Raw genomic sequence first — 21631 nt, 5'->3', positions numbered from 1 at the left:
ATAGCAAAAGAAGTAGAAAACTAGAAACATACATGTGGATTTTGAAAAAATATATTTTTTTAACATTTTTTAATTAAAAAATTATTTTTTTCTAAAAAATTCCTAAATTTCCAAGAATGTGTAGATCAAGTATATACATCTTTGATTTCGTGGACAAATCTATGCATGTCTTCTTCTCTTCTTCTCGATGCCTAATTCAACATGCTAGCTCTAAAGCCCTCATATAATTGAGTTAACTAATACCTTAATAACCATGCAATTTATTATTAATCCAAAAAAGAAAATGACTATGGAGAGCATGACGAAAGGCAAACGACTATAGAGAGCAAAGAGCAATTGGAGCAAATCAAGCTCAAGAACTAGGAGCTCGAAGGGCAAAGTTGTTGCATCCGTAGAAAGTGTCAAACGATGAGGGGAGGGGGGGCAAGAGGGAATCTGGAAGTAATTGATGAACATGAAGAGAAGGTGAGGGAAGGTGAATGGAGAGAAGTGAAAAGAAGAAAGAAACCACATGAATAGAAAATTGATGGAACTCCCAACCTTATTCGTCGTCTGTTTCTCAGAAGGATGGCTTCCCGATGAACTTCTCAAGAGTGTTCAGCAAAGCAGGTGCAATAATGGAGGTCAGCATCCCCGAGAAAGGGATTCCTTAGCACCTCGAGGTTTCACGTTTGTCCGCATGAGTTCGGAAAACGAAGTAATCAGGGCAATCAAGATGCTCCATGTGGAAAGCTTCGATGGTAAGAAACTAAAAGTACAGAAGGCTAGATTCGGGCCCAAGATTAAAAACAATGAAGCTATGAGAAGGGCAACCTATAGAGAGAAAACGAAAGGGGAAATGCAGGGACCCCTATCCTTAGAGACAGGAGATGTGGTGAGGAGTAAGGAGGTTGGGGCTACATCCTCCAGAGATATAGTAGTGGGGGAGGTTTCTCACCAAAAGGAGCAAGGCAAAAAAGATAAGGATCTCAAGCATCAAAGCTAAGAGGAAAAGTCTCTAAAGGTGAAGAGGTGGATTCAGAGGGAGATGATTGGAGGCAAGTGTGTTGTCCATGTCAATCATGAGGCCCTTGCGCAAGGCTAGGAATCATTTCTATGGTCTATGGTGTCCAAAACGTCTGAGTACACCACTTTACAGCAAGTCAGGGATTGGGTTGTCGATTGTTGTAATTTGGACAATAATGATTTCATTATTAGGCCAATAGAGAAGAACGAGGTATGAATTTTGATAGCCCCGAGGAAGAATCTCAATCGAATCGTGATCACATGAGTTATTCATAGAGACGGTTTGATTTGCAATATCAAGAAGTGGTCGAAGTATTCCTATTTTGGGACAGAGGATGTGTAGTTTCTCATTTGGGGAATCCCACTCAAACTGTGGTTTCGAGAGGTCTTCGCAAAAATCGGGGGATGCTTAAGGGAAGTTTTAGCCATTGACAAAGCCACAGAGAAGGACGAGGAAGTTGGGGTGGCTAGGGTTTGTGTTAGGAATAAGAGGGTCATGATAGATCGTCCTTCAATCATAGTCTTTGTAGAGGGTGAGAAACTGGAGTTGAAAGTGGAGAGGGAGAAAGCAATGGGGTCTCTAGAGAGATGGGGGGAGGTATGGTGTTGGCACTCCGTCATCGCCCAAGCCAAAGTAGTTGCTAGCAAGCACAACGTAGAAGACGGACCGTGAACCAAGTGCTCCAAAGGAATTCTCTCTCATATTAACACAACGTGGTAACAATCCATAGGCTCTAAAGCGGTAGGTGATAGAAGAGTGAATGACGAGTCGCCTCGTCTCTTCCCATGTGGAGCAGGTGCATAAGTCACCGTTGATCTTGAGTCGAACCCATTTCGAATCGTAGGCTCGAATGTCGAACCCATGTCCGAGTACATCAATGAATCGACATCTAGCGTTGGCTTGGAGGTTATGAGTTCGCTTCTGGCTACATGTCAAGCAGAGATGAAGAAGGGAGTTGTCTCGCTTTCTCTTGATCCTCTCGATGCTGGCAGGAATAAGGATATTTGTGACAAGACAGGGACACACAAATCTTGCAGCAAATGACACATAGGGAGAGTGAGGCCCTTGTTTCTTTGTCACCGGTGGAGTCTCCCACTCATGCAAATCAAGCACCTCTACCGCTACGTGTGCTTCAACCTCATATATGTGATGCCCCTCTTGCTTATATCTATCAAAGCCCAATAGAAGTTCATCGTTTTTCATTTTGAAAAGTTGGAGACGCACAGAGATAGGGCAAAGCGGATTTCTAACATCAATTTCTTCCCATAGATTCTTCTGGCCGCCATTTCCGAACTCATACATGTGATGCCCCTGTCGCCTATATCATTCATAGCCCAAGAAGCTTGTTGATTTTCATTTCAAAGAGTTGTAAACGCACGGAGACGGGGCGGAGCGGATTTCCAACATCAATTTATTCCCATAGATTCTTCCGGCCGCCATTTCTGGAACTCCAAGGGTGTAAGAACTCGAAAGGTCTGCCACTCTAGGTATTGGAAATCCTTATACCTAAGATCTGAGCAAAGTGATGATACCAGTTTTCCAAGAGGATTCGTCGGTAGCGAATGGGAATCACTTGGACCTATAGCATCAGCCTTTGCTTGACGCCTTGATGAACGAAGCTTTGACAGTCACCCCTCTTTGGTCATCTCGCAAAACTGATGAAGGAACAGTTTGCCTTTTGGAGTAAGAGTCGATTCCAGATGCTTGGGTAATTGTACAAGAGCATCATAATGTTTCGAAGGAATAGTTACACTAGTCCAAAGATAACTTGGAGAGATGGGTATTCTGTTGGGGTCCCAGGGAAGTCTTTCGAGGCTTGAGATGAAGATTCGCATGCTTTTTTCCAGTTCGTGCAATGTAGATCGGAGCAAAGACTTTTCGATATCCAAGCTCTAAGATCCAAAAAGTCTCCAAAAGGCTGGCACAAGCTTCTAAGCTTGGAATGATCCATCAATTACAATGCAGCAGCCAAGTCTAATGGAGGCAAATGGGTTCGAATGGGTTACTCTAGTTATCGATAATCATTGTTTCTTGGAACATTTGGGGTTTGGAGTGCAAGCTCAAGAGGGTTCAAGTTAGGAAGTTATGCAAGAAGGTGAAAGTTGATATTGTTACGCTTCAAGAATCTAAGATATAGATTAAGGACAAAGTTGCAGTGGACACAATGTGGGGAGTAAAACAAACAAGGAGTGGCTTACAGTTGATGCAGTGGGCTCTACTGGAAGGTGGACAGTGTGCCGGGCAGGATTTCTATGTCAGTGGTGCTTTGTGAGATCAGCTCTAGCTGGCGGTGGTTGTTTTCATATGTGTATGGCCCTTGTGTCGCTAGACATCGCGATCATCTACGGACAGAGCTTGACAGTGTTATGCAGCGTTGGTCTCTCCCTCGGTGCATTGGAGGAGACTTTAATGTGGTTCACTTCTACTACAAAAAAAAAAAAAAAATCCAACGAGGTCCGAATTACGAGCAGTGTGAAGAATTTTTCTGCCTAGGTGAATAAAAAATGAGCTGATGGACCTCCCGCTGGGGGGTGTGAAGTTCATGTGGTCAAATGGTCAAGAAATCCCAACTCTCTCCAGGTTGGATAGGTACTTAGCCTCCTCAGCTTGGCAAGAAAAGTTCCCACTTGTGGTTCAACAGGGCTTGCCTAGACCTACCTCTGATTACCACCCCATTGTTCTTAAGGTGTCTCCTAATGATTGGGGCCCTAAGCCTTTCATATTCAAACGTGCTTGGATGGAGGTTAAAAGTTTCTGCCAATTAATTGAGGAGTGTTGGGGATCTTGTTTGATCGCTGGTTATGCGGGTTTTTGGTTGTCAAAGAAGCTTAAGCTATTAAAAGAGGATTAAGATTTGGAAGAAAGAGGTGTTGGGCATTAAGGAGGCGGAGTTTGATGCAATGTTGAACGAGATTAACGATATTGACAATAAAGAGGAATCTAAGAAAGCTTTCTATTGATGATTGCGAGAGGAGATTTGTTATCGTATCCTCTAGTAAGTATGTTAGCCACAATGACGAAGAAGGCATTTGGTGGAGACAGCGATCGAGAGCGCTGTGGCTCAAAAGAGGGGGACAAAAACTCGGTATTTTCATAGTTTAGCAAGTGTAGAGCTCGAGGAAACCGCATTACTAATCCAGTGGTTAATGGCTCTTCTTCCTCGGGCAAGGAGGTCATTTGTGATGCGGTAGTGTCATTTGACCACAATTGGATAGCTTCAGAGTTTCCAAAAATGTCGGACGAGGTGGTTAGATCTCTTAAATCTCCTATCTTGGATGAAGAAGTTAAAGCAGCTTTAGACTTGATGAGTGGGGATAAGGCACCAAACCCATATGGTTTCCCAATGGTGTTTTTCAAGTCTTATTGGGATATTGTGAAATTGAATGTTATGGACTTTGTTTCCGAGTTCTATGAGCAAAGTCGGCTATCTAGTGAGCTAGGGGCAACTTTCATTGCCCTTATTCCCAAATTAGAAGGTGTGAAGCCAATCGAAGATTTCAGACGCATAAGTTCGATTGGACGCCCATATAAAATTCTAGCCAAAGTGTTGGTGATTCACTTTCGAAAAGTGTTAAGAGAGGTCATTTCTGAGAATCAAGGAGCTTTTATCATGGAAAGACAGATATTAGATAGCGCCTTGATAGCACATGAGTGCATTGACTTGAGAAATAGATCCATGAAAAGCAGGGTAGTTTGCTAGTTGGATATTAAAAAAGCCTATGACCACGTTGACTGGGATTTCCTTGACTGGCAAGTTATGTTTCGGGCACAAATGGAGAGGTTGGATGTGGGCCTGTGTTCAATCGGCTTCCTTCTCTATTCTTATCAATGGTTTTCCAAATGGGTATTTCAAAGCTTCTAAGGGCATTCGCCAAGGCAACCCTCTTTCCCCCTATTTGTTTGTGGTGGTTGGGGAGGCTCTTAGTAGATTGCTCCACAAAGGGGAGGTTGTTGACTTAGTCAAAGGCTTCGAAGTTATAGTTGTGGGAATTCAAATAAGCCATCTCCAATATGCGGATGACACCATCTTGTTATGCAACACGAGCATGGAATAAAGGGATAATCTTCACAAAGTTATTGTATGTTTTGAAGCGGCTTCGAGTATTAATATCGCTAAGGGCATGTTTCGTCGATGCCTAAGCTATTCCATTTTAGTTAATCGTAATTATGTAGTAGAGATCATATTTCTTTCTGCTAAGGCTTAACATAATCTTGATAGTCGACGATCATGATCTCTAATTCATAATTATGATTAACTAAAATGAGAAGAACTCATTCTTAGGCGTCTATCAAATAGGCCCTAAAAGTGAAATGCTTGGTATTCAAGTGGGCAAGGAGGAGCTCTCGAAATTGGCAAAGGTGTTTGGATGCAAAACAGGATTGTTCCCTTTGTCTTACCTTGGTTTGCCTTTGTGCATTGGGAGACTAGCCCGACACCTTTGGGACAAGGTGATTGAGAGAATTGAAAGGAAGTTATCCAGCAGAAAAAGACAATATTTATCTTTGGGAGCTAGATTAATACTCATCAAGGCCACTTTCTCCAACATGGTATATTTCATGTCTTTGTTTAAATGCCCAAAGTCGGTTCTAAATAGATTGGAGAAGTTAAGACGGGATTTCTTATGGCAAGGTTCGAAAGCCAAAAAGAAGTTTCACCTCGTAAATTGGAAAAAAAAAAAAAGGTTTGCAAACCGATTGCAAAAGGTGGAGTGGGCAGTAAGGAATTAGAATCAATGAATACTGATCTTTTAGGGAAATGGTTTTGGAGACTTGGACCTGAAGAGGGAAAACTTTGGAGGGAGATAACACCAAGTGTAGGCTTTGTAGTGATGGTTGGAGAGTGAAACGCTCTTCCTTATACCGACTCTCTGGGTTGTAGAAGGCAGTGTCTTCGGTGGTACATTGGTTTCACGAAGGTATTTCTTTCCCACTCCTTCTGCACTTTAGTTCATGTTGCTCCAGATAAAAGATGTCATGGGGAAGGATTGCTACTCCATTTGCAGTAGTGCTGTTGTTTGGTCCCCACCTTGTAGGAGGAATTTGTCAGATAATAAGATTGCAGAGTTGGGGAGGGCTCCTTGGTATGTCGAAGGACAGAACTCTTGTGGTTGAGGAAGACGACTCTTTGATTGGGGTTGGCCACAGCTTTGGTCATTTCTCAGTCATATCTTTTTACCATTTAATGCACAACCCAATTCGTAATCTCTCTTTTCCATACCAATGTTGGTTCTATGGTGCTCCTCCTTAGGTGGCGGTGTTTGGGTGGCTAATTGGTAAAAAGTGAATCCTTAGTCCTTACTATCAACAATTTACAAAGAAGATCTCTTACCCCAACATTTGCCTCATGTGTATGAAAGCGGTAGAATCGGTTGACCACCTCTTCATTCATTGTTCCTATGTCTATAAGGTTTGGGAGTATTCCTTGATCTATTTCAAGTTGCTTGGGTCATGCCAAGTTCAGTCGTGGAGCTTATGTCGGTGTGGCACTAAGGGGGTGTGGGGAAGGTTGGCAAGATCCTTTGGAGGCTGCTCCTTTTAGGGGGTTTTTGGGTAACTTGGGGAAATCAAAATAGGAGGGTTTTTCATAACAAAAGCTCTTCGGTTCAGGAGGGTATTAAGGAGATTATGAAGATTTTGATGGGTTGGGCCTCTTGTATGAAGGAAGTTTTATTTATCTTTCCTTGCTTTTGATGGGGACATCTCGCGTACATGCACGTTCAAGTTGCTTGGGTCATGCCAAGTTCAGTCGTGGAGCTTATGTCGGTGTGGCACTAAGGGGGTGTGGGGAAGGTTGGCAAGATCCTTTGGAGGCTGCTCCTATTAGGGGGTTTTTGGGTAACTTGGGGAAATCAAAATAGGAGGGTTTTTCATAACAAAAGCTCTTCGGTTCAGGAGGGTATTAAGGAGATTATGAAGATTTTGATGGGTTAGGCCTCTTGTATGAAGGAAGTTTTATTTATCTTTCCTTGCTTTTGATGGGGACATCTCGCGTACATGCACGTTCAAGTTGCTTGGGTCATGCCAAGTTCAGTCGTGGAGCTTATGTCGGTGTGGATCGATGACGACGTCCAGGGATGGCCCCCTAGTTAGAAGACTGAGTTTTGGTTCGTTGGAGTGGGCCCGATAGTCAAATAAAGCCCATCATGGGTTCTCATGATCGTGGCTCACTAGTCTGATTAGTCTTATATTTTAGGTTTTGTTTATTAATGTTATTTAGATTATCATAGACGGTTTAGATTACTTTAATTAGTTATTATTTGTGTTTACTTCATCGCCAGGTAATAGGTTGTGCACATGGCGCGAGTTTTAGGGGTATAGGGCTTTCTTATAAATAAGCACCCCTTGTAGGCTTTTTTCTTAATTGGGTGCGAAGCCCTCCCTTCTTTGAAGGGCTAACTACCGTGGTGCGAAGCCACATCTATCCCGATTCGCTCCCATCTTCTACCATCCACCCTTCTCATCTCCCACAATTATCTGCGCTACAAATATGTCCTTTATTGCAACAACTTTCCTATCTTCAGCAGAATTCCAGAATCTGGCCCTGCAGGAGGGCTGAAACTTCGGCGGAGCACCATACCCAGACCGTACATCGGATTGACTTAAAACTTGGAGGTTTTGAAGCTCAGCCTTGCCCGACCAGACCCAAGAGGGCCTTTTTTCGGTTCGTGGGCCCCACACACGTGCGGCCAGCCATCAGCGCACGTGCGTCAGGCCCAACCTGTTGTCCACATACACGGGTTGGTTACAAGTTCTCTCTCCCCTCTCTTTCACTCCTCTCTCACCTGATTTCCCTAACCTTAACCCTAGATTGTCCTAAATCCCCAATTTCTATCCCTTTTCTTTAACCATGGGGTTCCCCGAATTGAACCTGTGAATCCTTTGGATTGGGGAAATATTTTGTGCATGTGTGGATGAATTTACTCTCCTTTGAGTATCGTTTGGTCCATAATTTTTACTGATCCAGCCCTAGCCTGTGTAGGCCTGGACCCGTGTAGATTCCCCTTGTTGAGTGCTGGACGTTATGTGGGATGTGGAATTTTGTGTGATTGTCTCTGAACTAGTGTGATCTATAGCCTAAAAATCTTGCACATCATATTTGAATTTCATGTCCTGCATCAGCTTTGTACTTTGGTTGTATTCTTTTGTGCACTTAGCCCGCCTTCTTAATAATTTGTTGTTAACTCTAAAAAAAATGATTCATTTCATCTTTGGACACTAAGATTGCAACTGATTTGGAAAAAATTAGAGAGATGTAGATTCTTCCCCAATTTTGCTCAAATTGGCCCATCTCCCCCAAATCTCAAAATCAAAAGCTCCAAATTCATAATTTTTCATGCAAAACATTAAAAATCATGGATTTCTCACCATTTGGCACTATTTATAACATATAAAAAAAATAGAATCAAAACTCGAAAATATACGTTTTAAAATCGGCCTCAAGAAGCTTCCAATTGTTGATTTCGAAGAAATTTCAAAGATTTTCTTCCAACAAACTAGAGTGGACTGATCGAAATCACCTTACAATGTACCAGGAATAAGTTTCTTTTTTCTTTTTCTTTTTTTTTTGCAAAAAAAAAAAAAAAGATTTTTGTGATTTTTTTAAGATTTTCTAGACAAATATCGTTGGTTTCCTTTTATCCCTTTCAATATTGCACTCGATAATGATATATCGCACGATACATTAAGAATTTATAAAGCGGGAGTGTGGATATATCATGCAATATCGCGATATTGTGCCATATATTGCACAATACCATGAAAAATAGATACTCAAGCTAGGTTTCATATCGCCTAGCTAGGATAACAAATATATCGTAGGATATATCAATGATATCGCAAGATACTAAAAACATTGATACCCGATATGTTTTTGCATCCCACGAGTTCGATACATACGTTGATACCAATACTAAAACTACTTATTCCATGATTTCTACAATACTAAATACATTCTTTGTGATTATGTATTGGAGAGGTAGTTATCTGAGTGAAATTTACCTTTTTGGTGCTTCTACATGAAACCCTAGTTGTAGGGAATTTTCTCCTACATCACTAGCAGTAGAGAAAGATTAACCCCTAGAAGGGAAAAACATCAACACCATGACCCATAAAATTATTTTAAAAACGAGGGGGAGAGGGGGAGAGATTTCCGAAGTTAAGGGGAGACCCTTGGGCACCCATTAATACCTTTCGACGTAACAACTTTCATTAACCGAGCTGCACTTCTATCACTTGGCTTTGTACTTCCTAACCCATCATCATCTCCTGAATCTGATTCTTTGTCTGAGTCATCAGATGATGAAGGATCCAATTGACCCCATGGCTCTCCCCTCTTCATGGTAAAAATAGCCCTAAAGTAAATAAATAACGAACAAGTCAATCAAGAAAATAAATCCCTTGTAGGGCAATAATGGCCATAACATAATGTCTTGCTCAAATCATGCACAAATTAATACATACTGTAGAATTATATAAAAAATAATTTGGCATTAGAACAAAGAGAACGAGATAGGTTATTTTGACAATCAAGACACATGGGATATTGTAAGCAATAAAACCCTTCAGCATTTATATGCAAATTGGAATTGAAGAGAAATATACATGAATGGAAAGCAAAACATGCAATTGATCTTTAGTGTCAAAATGTGATTTCTTTTTTTGCACAAATAGAAACATACTATAGAATTATATAAAAACAATTTGACATTAGAACCCAATGAGAACGAGAGAGGTTATTTCGACAATCAAGACATAGGATATTGTAAGCAATAAAACCCTTAAACATTTATATGCGAGTTGGAATTGAAGAGAAATATACTTGAATGGAAAGCAAAACCTGCAATTGATCTTTAGTATCAAAATGTGACTTCTTTTTTTCCTTTGCAATAGTAGCAAATAGGAATGATCTCTTAGTGACTAAACGCCGAGTCCAAAAAATAATCATATGAATCATAAAAGTCAAAACCCACTCCATCCATTAAAAAGTTCTTAAGATTTTGTATGTGACTACCAAACGGGATCTTCAGCAATGCGTTATCAAATGGGGAGTCATTCGATACTCTGCAATCTATGACACCTGGTAAACAGGCACTCAAAAATTTTACACATGGCATACATCAACTCAAATTAAACCCACTAAATTGTAGAACCCATTGTCACTAAGTCACAGTCCCAAAATCAGAATGGTTTAATGATGCAACCGGTTATCATATCAATGAGATATCGACACCGAGTTGCAAAGAAATAGACAAGAATTACACTCAAAAAAATATTTGAGTATAGAGGGAGAAATGACTTTATTAATATCAAACTTTTTCTCATCATGCTTAAGAAAAGAACTCAAACTTGGAAAATTTTGGAATTACTTCCTACACCACCCTCCCCTTTTTATAGACTCTCAAGTGAATCTCTAATGAGAATCCCCCAGTTAAAGATTGATGTCGAGTCAATCATAGTTGACTTCAAATCAGTGTTTAAATTGTCGGCAATATTATCGAAATATCGCCGATAATATCGGTGTCGCTGCACTGGCGACACCAAAACCCCATTTATTCGTGTTGGTTCCAGGTTTCACCGATAATCTCACCGGATTGTTGGTATTTTCAAAATCTCGCCGATATTTCGCTATTCCCACCAACCACAGGTGGGAACTGTAGCCAACAACCCACGTTTATCGATAAAAGGGGGTAGTTGTTGATGATAAAATCACAAAAAAACACCAAAAATACCTGTTTTTTTGCCCGGATCTGGAGGAAGATGCGAATTCACGGCTGTTGAGTGCAGATCGGCAAGTTCTGGTAAGATTCAACCCCAAAATTTTCTTTTTTTCCGTCGAAAAATCCTCTGCAACTTCTCGAATCTGCTTGCAGGCCGAGATCTTGTTGGAAAATAGAGGTTTTTTTTTATTTGGGATGAGGGAGAGGGATTTTCGGGTTGAAAATTTGGAGAAATTCGTGGGAAGGAGATGAAATTTTGAAAATTTTGGATGGGGAGAGGGATTTTCGGGGTTTTAACGCAAATTGGGGATCGGGCCGGGCGTGAAATGGGATTGCGTACTTAGTTACTCAGTACGCTCTTATCGTACTGAGTACACTCTGTTGGGCCCACCGAGAATGTATCTGGTCTATCCATGCGGTCCATCCGTTTTTCCATCTTATTTTAGGGGTTGAGACTAAAATTTAAACGTACCAAAAGATCAAGTGGACCACACCATTGGAAATAGTTGGAATAATGACTTCCACTGTTAAAACTTTTCTAGGGCCCACAGTGATGTTTATTTCTCATCCAACCTGTTCATAAGATTACACAGACATGAAGGGAAAAAACAAATAGAAGTTTGATCCAAAACTTCTGTGGCCCCCAAGAAATTTTCAACGGTAAATGTTCAATTCATATTGTTTCCTATGGTGTGGTCCACTTAAGGTTTGGATATACTTCGTTTTTAGGCTCAAGACCTAAAATTATTTGTTAAAATGGATGGACGGAGTGGATAAAATACATAAATCACAGTGGACCCCCCAGAGTTTACCCAGTACACTTAGCGTACTGAGTTACTCAGTACGCAATCGGCTTCCATCGGGTGGGGCTTTGACAGCGCAGGTCAGTGCTCTGTGGGCCCCACCATGATGCATCTATTGTATCCATGTTGTCCATTAATTTTTAAATATTATTTTAGAGCTCGATCCAAAAAATAATGTAGATCTAAAACTCAGGTGGACCACACCTTTATGGCCCCGTGAAAACAGTAGTGATTGGATATCCACCATTTTAATCCTCTTAAGGCCCATTGTACTGTTTATTTGACATCCAATCTGTTAATTAGCTCATACAGACCCAAATGAAGGGAAAAAACAAAGATGAGGTTGTTCCAAAACCTTTATGGCCCCCCAAAAGTTTTTAATGGTCAAAGTTCATTAAACAGTGTTTCTTGTAATGTGGTCCAATTGAGATTGGGATATACCTCCCTTTCCCTGTGCTCCTGCGCTACAAGCTCAGGTGGGGCCCACTGTGATGATTGTGGGAAATCCTCCCCGTCCATCCGTTTTGCGATTTCATTTTAGGACATTTTGTCAAAAATGAACCGTATCCAAGGCTCAAGTGAGCCGTACTAAAGGAAAATGTGGTTAGGAAAATTCCTACCGTTGAAACCTTCCTGGGTTCAACAGTGATGGTTAGATGCCATCCATACCGTTAATAACGTCCTTACTATTGGGATGAACTGAAAACAAAAATATTGGCATGAATCAAAACTTCTGTGGCCCCAAGAATATTTCAACTGTGGATGTTTAATTATCACGTTTTAGGCTCACTTGAGCTTTAGATATGGTTCATTTTTGGCATCATGTCCTAAAATGAACTCACAAAACGGACGGACAGGGAGGATTTTTCACAAACATCACAGTGGGCCCCACCTGAGCTTGCAACGCAGGAAGAAAATCCGAGTCCCGCGGATCAGGATTGAACACCCTACTATTGAATCGGGTGCGGATTGGATACTGACAAGATCCGTAGCCAAAGGAAACAGATTGGCTACGCCCCCTGCCACCAGCCAATGGCTAGTGGTCAGTGCTCTGTGGGCCCCACCATGATGAATGTGTTTCATCCATGTCGTTCATCTATTTTTCTAGATCATTTTATAGAATGAGACCAAAACTGAGGTATATAACAGTCTCAAGTGGACCACATTATCAGAAACAGTGTTGAATGAACTTCAACCATTAAAAACTTTTTGAGGGCCATAAAAGTTTTGGATCAAGCTTATCTTTGTTTTTTCCCTTCATCTGGGTCTGTATGACCTAATCAACAGATTGGATGTCAAATAAACAGTACAGCGGTCCTTAGGAGGATTTTAATGGTGAATATCCAATCACTATTATTTTCCTTTGGTGTGGTCCACCCGAGATTTATACTCCTATCATTTTTGGTATAAAGCCCTAAAATGATCTGTAAAAATGGATGAACGGAATGGATGAAACATACATCATGGTGGGGCCCATAAAGTTTATTTACATGGACGATTGCTGCGTCACTAGCCAAACCGTGTCCGTTGTAGTTGTCACATGTAAATGGATGAAGGGAAAAACGCAAATATCATCTTCATCCAAAACTTTTATAATCTTTGCCAGGTTTTCAACAATAGGTAGGCATTCAATTCCCACTATTTTCTGTTTGTCTGTGTGGTCCACTCAAGCTTTACACACACACACACACACACACACACACACACATATATATTGTTAGCTAGTTAGAGCTTTAGATATATTTTAATTTTGGGCTTATGCCTTAAAATGAGCTGGAAAATTCCCACTGCTTTGTGTGATGTGGTCCATTAGATCTTTGGATATACTTTAATTTTGGACTTGCGCCTTAAAATGGGAGGGAAAAGATGGATGGACAGCGAGATAAAATGCAGACATCATAGTAGGGTGGTGAGAGCCAAAAAAGAAAATGGATTTAAGATGGACTCATGATTTTTTATTTTATTTTTTTTAATCTTTAACACAGTCAGACACGTGCTCTACCTGCCACCAAGCCACTTGGCCAGGAGATCAGTACCCTGAAAATGATAGGTCCCACCAAGAAGGTGATCTGGCGCAAAAATCAGGCAGTCTGTGTTGAAATCAATGGACAACTGATGGTCTGACCCAACGTACAGGTGTGGTACGCCTGATGAACTGGCCCACCTGATTGCCAAGTATGGTGATCTTCAATGTGGTGGCTAACGTTTTAATGGTACTAATTTGGTAAACAAATGCCATGTTGGCAAGAAAGCCAGCTATTCAGATTTTGAGATGACCCATCTCCGGATTCCATCTCTAGATTCCAAGTATATGTGTGTTTTTTAGTTATACAAGTGAGGTGGTGTTCCAGTGATTTAGACCGTTGGTCTGATTAGTCCAACTATGGATTGAATATACCTATTTAGTATTTATTGATTTGTTACCTATAGATAGATGGTTAAGAAAACAAATGCAATCTGGCTAGTGAATGAACAAGTTGGGAGATAACGTCCACCCTTTATTTACATGGACCCATCATGTTGTATGTATAAATCACAATAGGCCCCATAAAGTTTACTCAGTATGCAATCTGCAGACTCTTTCCTCAATTGTAACTTATATCAAATTTTGATTTGATCTAACATCTTAGCCCTTCAAATGATTTGGGCTTATTACACTGAATACGAGCCGATGCACTTTTTTTTTGTCAATTATTACAAATTTGTATACTACTAGGGAGCAAAATGTCGTCTGGATCGGGAAAAGGAGCAAGGGACAGTGGGTGGAAACATGGACGGCCAGTGGAGGGGAATAAATATGGAGCCATATGCAACTATTGTGGCCAAGTGATACAAAGTGGGGGAGTGTCTAGGTTAAAGGAACATTTGGTAGGGGGATACAAGAATGTGAAAGGCTATCCAAGTGTAACAAGGCTAGTGAGAGAGGAGAAGAGAAGAGTGTTGACTGAAGCGAAGTCACGCAAGCTGCAGCAAAAGGATTGGGAGAGGGATATGAGGGAGGAGCTACGAGGCACTGGACCGAGCCTAGGTGCTATCGACAAGCACGATGATGACAACGATGAGGGGATCACGTACCCCAATGACTGTGTTACGGCTCGAGAAATGAGTGATTTTAGACAAGTGATTCGTGAGTCTCGGGCTTCAGAGTGGGAGGGGGAGCAAAGAAGACGTTTTGATGAGAGTAGGCCGTCGTTTGGGACGTCCCGACATGAGGTAGGTGGGAGCAGCAGACGATTTGAGAGAGGCAGCAGGTATGGCCTACAACGCACGCAAAGTGCTCGTGTCCCAGATGCACCCATCGCAAGCGTAAATCAAAAAGGATTAAAAAATACATGGAGCAAGGGGCTTATGGAGAAAGTGAGTGGCGCTATATCTAGGTGGTTCATCTCGAGCCATGTACCAGCAAATGCAGCAGCCAGTCCTCACTTCAAAAATATGATTGAGGAGGTGCAGCATGCCCGCCCGGCGTGAAGCCTCCCACGCCACAGGAGATTCTTGGCGTCTACCTTGATCGGGAGCACGAGGAGATGCAGGCTTGGGTACGTGGACTAAAGTCCAACTGGAAGCAGTACGAGGTAACAATCATGTGTGATGGGTGGACGGGACCCACGAAATTATCCATTATCAATTTCATGGTGTACTGTAGAGGGCAGCCCATTTTCCTCAAATCCATTGATGCATCGGCCAGAATAAAAGATCACGAATACATATATGATCTCCTAAAAGGAGTGATTAGAGATGTTGGGTCCCAGAATGTTGTCCAAGTTGTGACGGACAATGGCAGTGCGTTCGTTAAGGCGGGGAAGAAATTGATGAGGAAGTACAACCTCTATTGGACCCCGTGTGCGGCACACTGCATTGATTTAATGCTCGAGGAGATAGGCCAGAGGTATTCTGTCAAGAGGACCATCCAGGATGCGAGGAGAGTGACAAACTTTATATACAATCACTTATGGTTGTTGGCTGCAATGCGTGAGTGTTGTGGAGGGGACATCGTTAGACAAGGCGCGACACGGTTCGCCACGAACTTCATTGCACTCGACAGCTTATACAGGCACCGCGTGGGTCTCAGAAATTTGTTCAGATCCGAGAAATACATCAAGTGGAATCAGAGGAAGACTGAGGGTGTAAAGACCTGTTCAAAGATAGTACTTTCTGATTCCTTCTGGGAGAAAGTTCACAACGTCGTTTCCTTCCTGCATTCGATGTACAAGGTCCTACGAGCCGTAGATAATGAGATGTGGCCTTCGATGGGGTCAATGTATGAGCTTATGAGAATTATGAGAGGGGATAATGACTGCAATCCCCAGTTCGTATCAGTGGGTGATCAATATCATCGATCATTGATGGACTAGGACTCTCGAGCATCCACTCCACCAAGCTGGTAAGTTTGTTAATACAACCGAGTACTTTAAGCATCACTTCTGTTTGCATGTTAATACAACTGAGTAACTAATATTTGGGTTTTAGCATACTACCTAAATCCCAAATATCATTATAAACATCGGCTCCATGAGGATAGTGATTTGACGATGGCCGTCCACGAGGTGTTCGAACGATTGTTTCCAGAATCAACAGCGCAAGCAGATTTCGGTAACCAAGTAATGCAATAAATTTTCTTCCTTATAGCCTCTAGAAATATGGGTGATTAAAAAAAATGACCTGTGAATCCGTGTTTACAGTTGTTGCGGTTAGGGATACGAGGGGTACATTCTCATCCGCACAAGCAAAAGCAACGACTAAAACAATGATGTCGTATGAGTATGGTAACATAATTACGTAATTGCATTTTTCATTTAAACTTCAAACTAAAACAAGCTCCTCATGGATATGTAGGTGAGTGGTGGGCGATGTACGGAGTCGACACGCCCATACTGCAGTTATTGGCAGTCCGTGTTCTCGCACAGACTGTATCCTCTTCACTGTGTTAGAGGAATTGGAGCACATGATCACTCATACACACCAGCAAGAGGAACAGGCTGGCATATGAGAAGTTTCAGAAGCTCGTTTACTGCCACTACAATATGAAGTTAAGAGAGAGGCAGTTGCGGGTAGACTGAGATATGAAGGAAAATCAGGACCCGCTGGACCTGTTGTCTATAGGTAACATGGCATAGATAGGTGATGATGATGACCCACTTTATGAGTGGGTCAAATCAGCTGATTTAGATGATGCGGAGGGAGGCCCTGCTCCACAAGTAGCCGAGGGAGCAGTGTCTCTGGGTATCGACGTCGATCAGGTAGTAATCCAACAGAAGGCGGATACAGACTCATTTGATCCTTTGGTGAGGAGTTCGGCACGTTCCAATGAGGGTGAGAAAGCATCTTCACGGCCCCCTCCCCATCATCGAGTCATAGTGAGTGATGAAGATGATGAGACTCAACCCCTACTTATATTATAAAGTGTATCCACATTATTCTTTTAAAAAAAAAAAAAAAAAACAAATGTATACACACTCAGAAACTTCAATATACAAGTATTATATAAGAGATCTTCCAAGTCATGAAACTACCAATCTCTAATGTAAACTTGAATCAAAGATCATTTGTTAGCAAAATAAGTTTAGTCCCAGAGAGCTTGCCCAGGTCAGGTTCATCTTGTCTTGTTTGTCGAAGTCATGTTTTCCTATAATAATTCTCACGTTGCTTGTTAAGCACCTCGAATAAGAATTATTTCCCACATGTGACACGCTTGTACATTGAAAACTTGGCATATGTGGCGCAAGTGTAACATTTGAAAACGTATAGTGGCATATGCCGCTCACGCAAAAAGCTATAAGATGTGTAGTGGCATATGTTGAACCTGTGGGGCGCGTAATGATGTATGGTGCCATATGTAGCACGTGTGAACACAAGAAGGGAACTTGAAGGTTGAATATGGCATATTTGCAGCATTTAAAGATAGATGGTGGCATTTGTGGCACAATGACACACTTGGCACATGTACCACAAGAGAACATCCAGCGTGCATCATAAGGACAGCTTCTCAAGTTTTCTAGGAACAACAAAGGCCCTACAACAGTCAAAAAACTAGACTAGTCCTTGTTCTTTGGGGTCCTATGCAGAAAACTCGTAGACGAACCATTAATAAGCGGCTTGTCTCTGACTAGTAGCAAATGAACTTTTGTTGCTACCAAACAGCCCCTCAAAAGCTTGAAATCGCTCCAGGACAACCCTAATATTCAACCACTTGAAAATACAAAGCACCTCAAACCTGATAGCTTTTCACACTCAAATGAATCTGAGATAACAAAATTACCATACCTAGAGGAGTTCACAAAATGGTGTCATGACTCATGAGTGTATCAAAATTTCAGACCTAAGAGTAAGTCCACCAGACCTGGAGTCAAATTTGAAACTAGACAAATCAATCTCGAGATCTAAGGCTTTCGACACAATCTAAAACAAGAATTTTTTATGGGCATATGCCAAATGCTGGGATTTCACATTCCATTAGGAGATGATAAAGAGAGTCAGCAGTTCCCCACTGATCACTTGCTCTGATACCAAAATGGTGCAACCTTGTAATCAAGTCAATGAGATTTCGACACCCAAATCGCAAGAAATGGACAGGAGTGCACCCACAAGAATAAAAGATTAAAAAAGGAAGAAATAATTTTATTAATATCAAACCTCTTTTTACAATATGTAAGAAAAACTCAAACTTACAAAATTTTGGAATGCCTACCCCCTACACCACCACCCCTGTTATTAACCCTAAACGAATATTTAATGAGAATTCCCCCAACTAAGACATTGATTTCAAATCAACCATAATTGAGTTCAAATCAATCTAATCTACCTAAGATGGTAAAATCCTAATAATAGTAAAAGCAAATCTAAGAAATAATCATCCAAATATTCAATAACATCTTCAAATTAGGCCCTATATCTTCCATCACATCTCTCCACATCTTTAATCAGCTCCTATATTTTTCACAAATAGTAAATAGTAAATCTTGATATTTAGGTCCCAAATCTATAAATAAACAACCAAAAATAGCACATGCTAGGTCCTATGGTGGACCGTGGGCTTAGGTGAGCCATGGGCCTGCATCATTATGCCATCAGATACCAACAAAGCCCAAGCTGAAGTAGCACAAAGGTGGGTTTGTTGCAATAGAAGATCATGAACGCTTGAACTCATGGACAAGTTCCTTTTAACTAAAAGGGATTGATAAAGTTCAAGGTGGGCCTCAGCCACATAAATGGAAGCATAATTGATTAGTTTCATTCTCTATTCTAATGGCAAAAAAATTTGACATCCAAAAGTATGGGTCTTTCTCCAGGGTTACACGACTCAAAACACCACAAAAATTATTTCATGGGAAGTAAATTATCTTTCAAATAAGCGCAAGATTATGCCATTTTGACACCGAGCACGTTATTACCAAAATATGGTTAGGGTATCACATAAAAATGAGAATCTAAAACATATGGCAATCGTGTTGCTTTAGTGGGCCCCACAGCCAGTCCATAAGAAACTAACTTTGGATTTCTAGTCTTTGAAAATTCTAGAAATTGCTAAAGTTGTTTATTTAGAGTTGGTTTCTAAAGTTAACTTGATTAGTCAGTTAACTTAGGTTAGCAGTCTTTAGTTAGTTAAGATATGTTTAGTTTCCAGAAAGATCTAAAAGATCTTTAGAGGAGCTGAAGCTTCGCTCATATCCATCCAAGTTGAGGAGTGATCAGATTTCACCCATTTCAGGCGTCCAAGCCATATACTGCATTCATTAGCATAACTAAAAGAAGAAAATACACCAGTGTGATTTTGACATTAACATACACAATATTTACTGTTAGCATGAGAATAGCATGGAAAGAACATGCAACAGAATACAGCCATAATAGACCAAAGAAACATAATTTCTTGACTGACAACAAACAAACGGACCTATTTAGTTTGAAGCGCGTCATAAGCTCTAGAATGATGGCAATATCAGTTCATACTTTCTGCCCGAACCATCAATTGCTGAATTCTTTCCTTTGCTTTCTCCATATTCTTTCTTTCAATTTCCTCGATTAGCATGTTGTAGGTGTGTCGTTTTGGGCGCAGGCCTTTAAATACCATTTCCTTGAAAAGCAAGCACGATTGCTCTAACTTCCCATTCCTACATAACCCATGTACTAGAAGAGAATAAGTTCCAAGGTCGAGGCTCACATCCTTTTCAAACATATCATTCAACAAATAGCAAAGGATCTTCATCCTTTTCCTTTTACAACAGATTTTCAACAAGGGGGCATACGTCTTAAGATCAGGCTTGCAGGAGCTCTCTTTCATACTCTGGAGTAACTTAAGAGCATCTTCTTCATCTGAATGCTCGCAAGCAGAAGCAATCATGGTATGGTACGTCATTACATCAGGAGAAATTCCACTCTTAGACATACCCTCGAATATGTCACGAGCATCCTGCAGCCGGCCAGCTTTACAGAGGATGTAAATCAAAGAGTTAAAGAATGATGTATCAGGCCTGCAGCCATTCTTTTTCATCTTTTCAAGAACCTGAAAAGCTTCTTGAGTTAGCTTTGCCTTCCCCAAAGAATGCATCACAATTGTATAAGTTACAACATTTGGAGGACAGCCCCTGTCCTGCATCTCATCAAGGAGAGCACTGACCTTGCGAAAATTCTTATCAGCACAATACGCTTCAACCAAACTAGTATATGAAATCACACAAGGATGGAATCCATGATCTTTCATTTCCTCCATAGTCGAATGAGCCTCGTCCAGCTGCCTAGCTTTGCACCACCCATGTATCAAAATATTGAAGCTATGAGCATTAGGAGAAACCTGACTCCTCAGCTCCAAAAACACATCTCTCGCGTGCTCGACACTCCGTTCCTTGCACAGGGCATCCAGGAGGACATTCATGGCTGAAGTATCCTTGCTTACACCAAAGCTCTCAATATCATGAAATGTCTCAATGGCATCCATCCATCGACCTGCACCCGCAAGCCTTCTCATGATCTTAGTCATCGTTGCTAACGTGACCAACCCCCCATTACAATCCATTTCATCAACCAAATCCCACATGGCATCAAACTGCTTCGATTTTCCTAGGACATCGACCATCGCATCATACGTGGCGGATGAATGGGCATAACCGATTTGGATGCTGGCCCATTTGAAGAAACCAAAGGCAGGGACCCAATCGTGGCTAAATCTCTTAACAATTCTATCAACTAAGATGTTTGAAACAAGGATGATGCTGCAGCTGCTGCAACCAATCATAGCTTGGACAACTGCATCGGGCGAAGAGAAGTTGCTCTTCTTTAGAAACCTACTCACTTTGTCAACATCGTCGGTGGGGTCCAAATTCAAATTACAAGGAGCAACGGCAGGACCATCAGTCATCACAGTCATCGTGGTCGGGAGCACGAAGTCGTCATCTGAGTCTCCTAAGCTCCGAAAGGTTTTAAACCAATCAGGGAGGTCAGGAGACTCATTGAGTTTACAGAAGCCATTGATGAGAATGTTGTGAAAAGGCCCGACAGCAGGGATCAATGAACGCCTCAAGGTTGTGAGCATTTCAGATGGGAAACGATATTATTTTCAACAGAAAAAAATGAAAATAAATTGTTTATTTTCAGATGAACCTAGAGTAGCTGGAACAAGGGAGGTGAGGTGACGTGAGGTGAGATGAGGTGAGATGAGATGGTACATAAATCAGAGAAAAGAAAAGAAAATAACAGAAGAGAAGAGTATGATACTATGCTACCTCTCTTCTCTACTCTTCTCCTCTTCTCTGCTCTGCTGCTGGGTGCCGTGCCTTTCTCTTTCTAGGGTTTTGTTTAAGGAAGCAACGCTCCAAAGGGACGCACTTGCCTATAACCGAAATTTAGGTGAGATCTCCGAGGGACCCACCGTGACGTTTGTATCATATCCCCTCCTTCCATCCTTTCCGTCAGCTCATTTTAGGACACGATCCAAACTCTTGGGCCACACCAGTGAAGATTGAACACCCGCCATTGAAATCTTCCTGTGCCACGCAAGTTTTAGATCACTTTCCCATCATCCAGGTGGCAACCACCTAATGAACGGGCTGGATGGTATATAAACACTACGGTGGGCCTAGGATGGTTTCAACAGTGGCCATTTTCATCCT

At 41.4% G+C, this 21631-nt stretch overlaps 2 protein-coding genes across 4 annotated transcripts in view; both read right to left on the bottom strand.

Moving 5' to 3' along the window:
* LOC131248797 (pentatricopeptide repeat-containing protein At3g22670, mitochondrial) overlaps positions 1-21238 on the bottom strand; it is a 52625-nt gene extending 31387 nt beyond the window's left edge. For 2 of the 3 annotated variants that reach the window (XR_009172463.1, XM_058249253.1), the window contains exon 1: positions 19420-21238. Coding sequence is in view for 2 of the 3 variants with exons in the window: in XM_058249253.1 (XP_058105236.1) it covers positions 19465-21054 (1590 nt within the window). In the remaining variant the exon portion in view is untranslated. Of the gene's footprint in view, positions 1-9192; positions 9358-19419 lie in introns of those variants that run through there. The other variant, XM_058249252.1, reaches the window with a different exon arrangement.
* Positions 1-21350, bottom strand: part of LOC131248798 (uncharacterized) — a 53360-nt gene extending 32010 nt beyond the window's left edge. Inside the window, exons 1-2 of the mRNA XM_058249254.1 lie at positions 21245-21350; positions 9194-9357 (exon numbers count right to left, since the gene is read on the bottom strand). Of these exons, the coding sequence (XP_058105237.1) occupies positions 9194-9344 (151 nt within the window). The 5' untranslated portion in view covers positions 9345-9357; positions 21245-21350. The remainder of the gene's footprint in view (positions 1-9193; positions 9358-21244) is intronic.
* Between the last annotated feature and the right edge of the window lie 281 nt (positions 21351-21631).

Source organism: Magnolia sinica, chromosome 6, assembly GCF_029962835.1.
Source record: "Magnolia sinica isolate HGM2019 chromosome 6, MsV1, whole genome shotgun sequence".
NCBI classification, from domain to species: Eukaryota; Viridiplantae; Streptophyta; class Magnoliopsida; order Magnoliales; family Magnoliaceae; genus Magnolia; species Magnolia sinica.
Note: the sequence above shows the minus strand (reverse complement) of the source record. Positions and strands in the feature narration are given on the sequence as shown.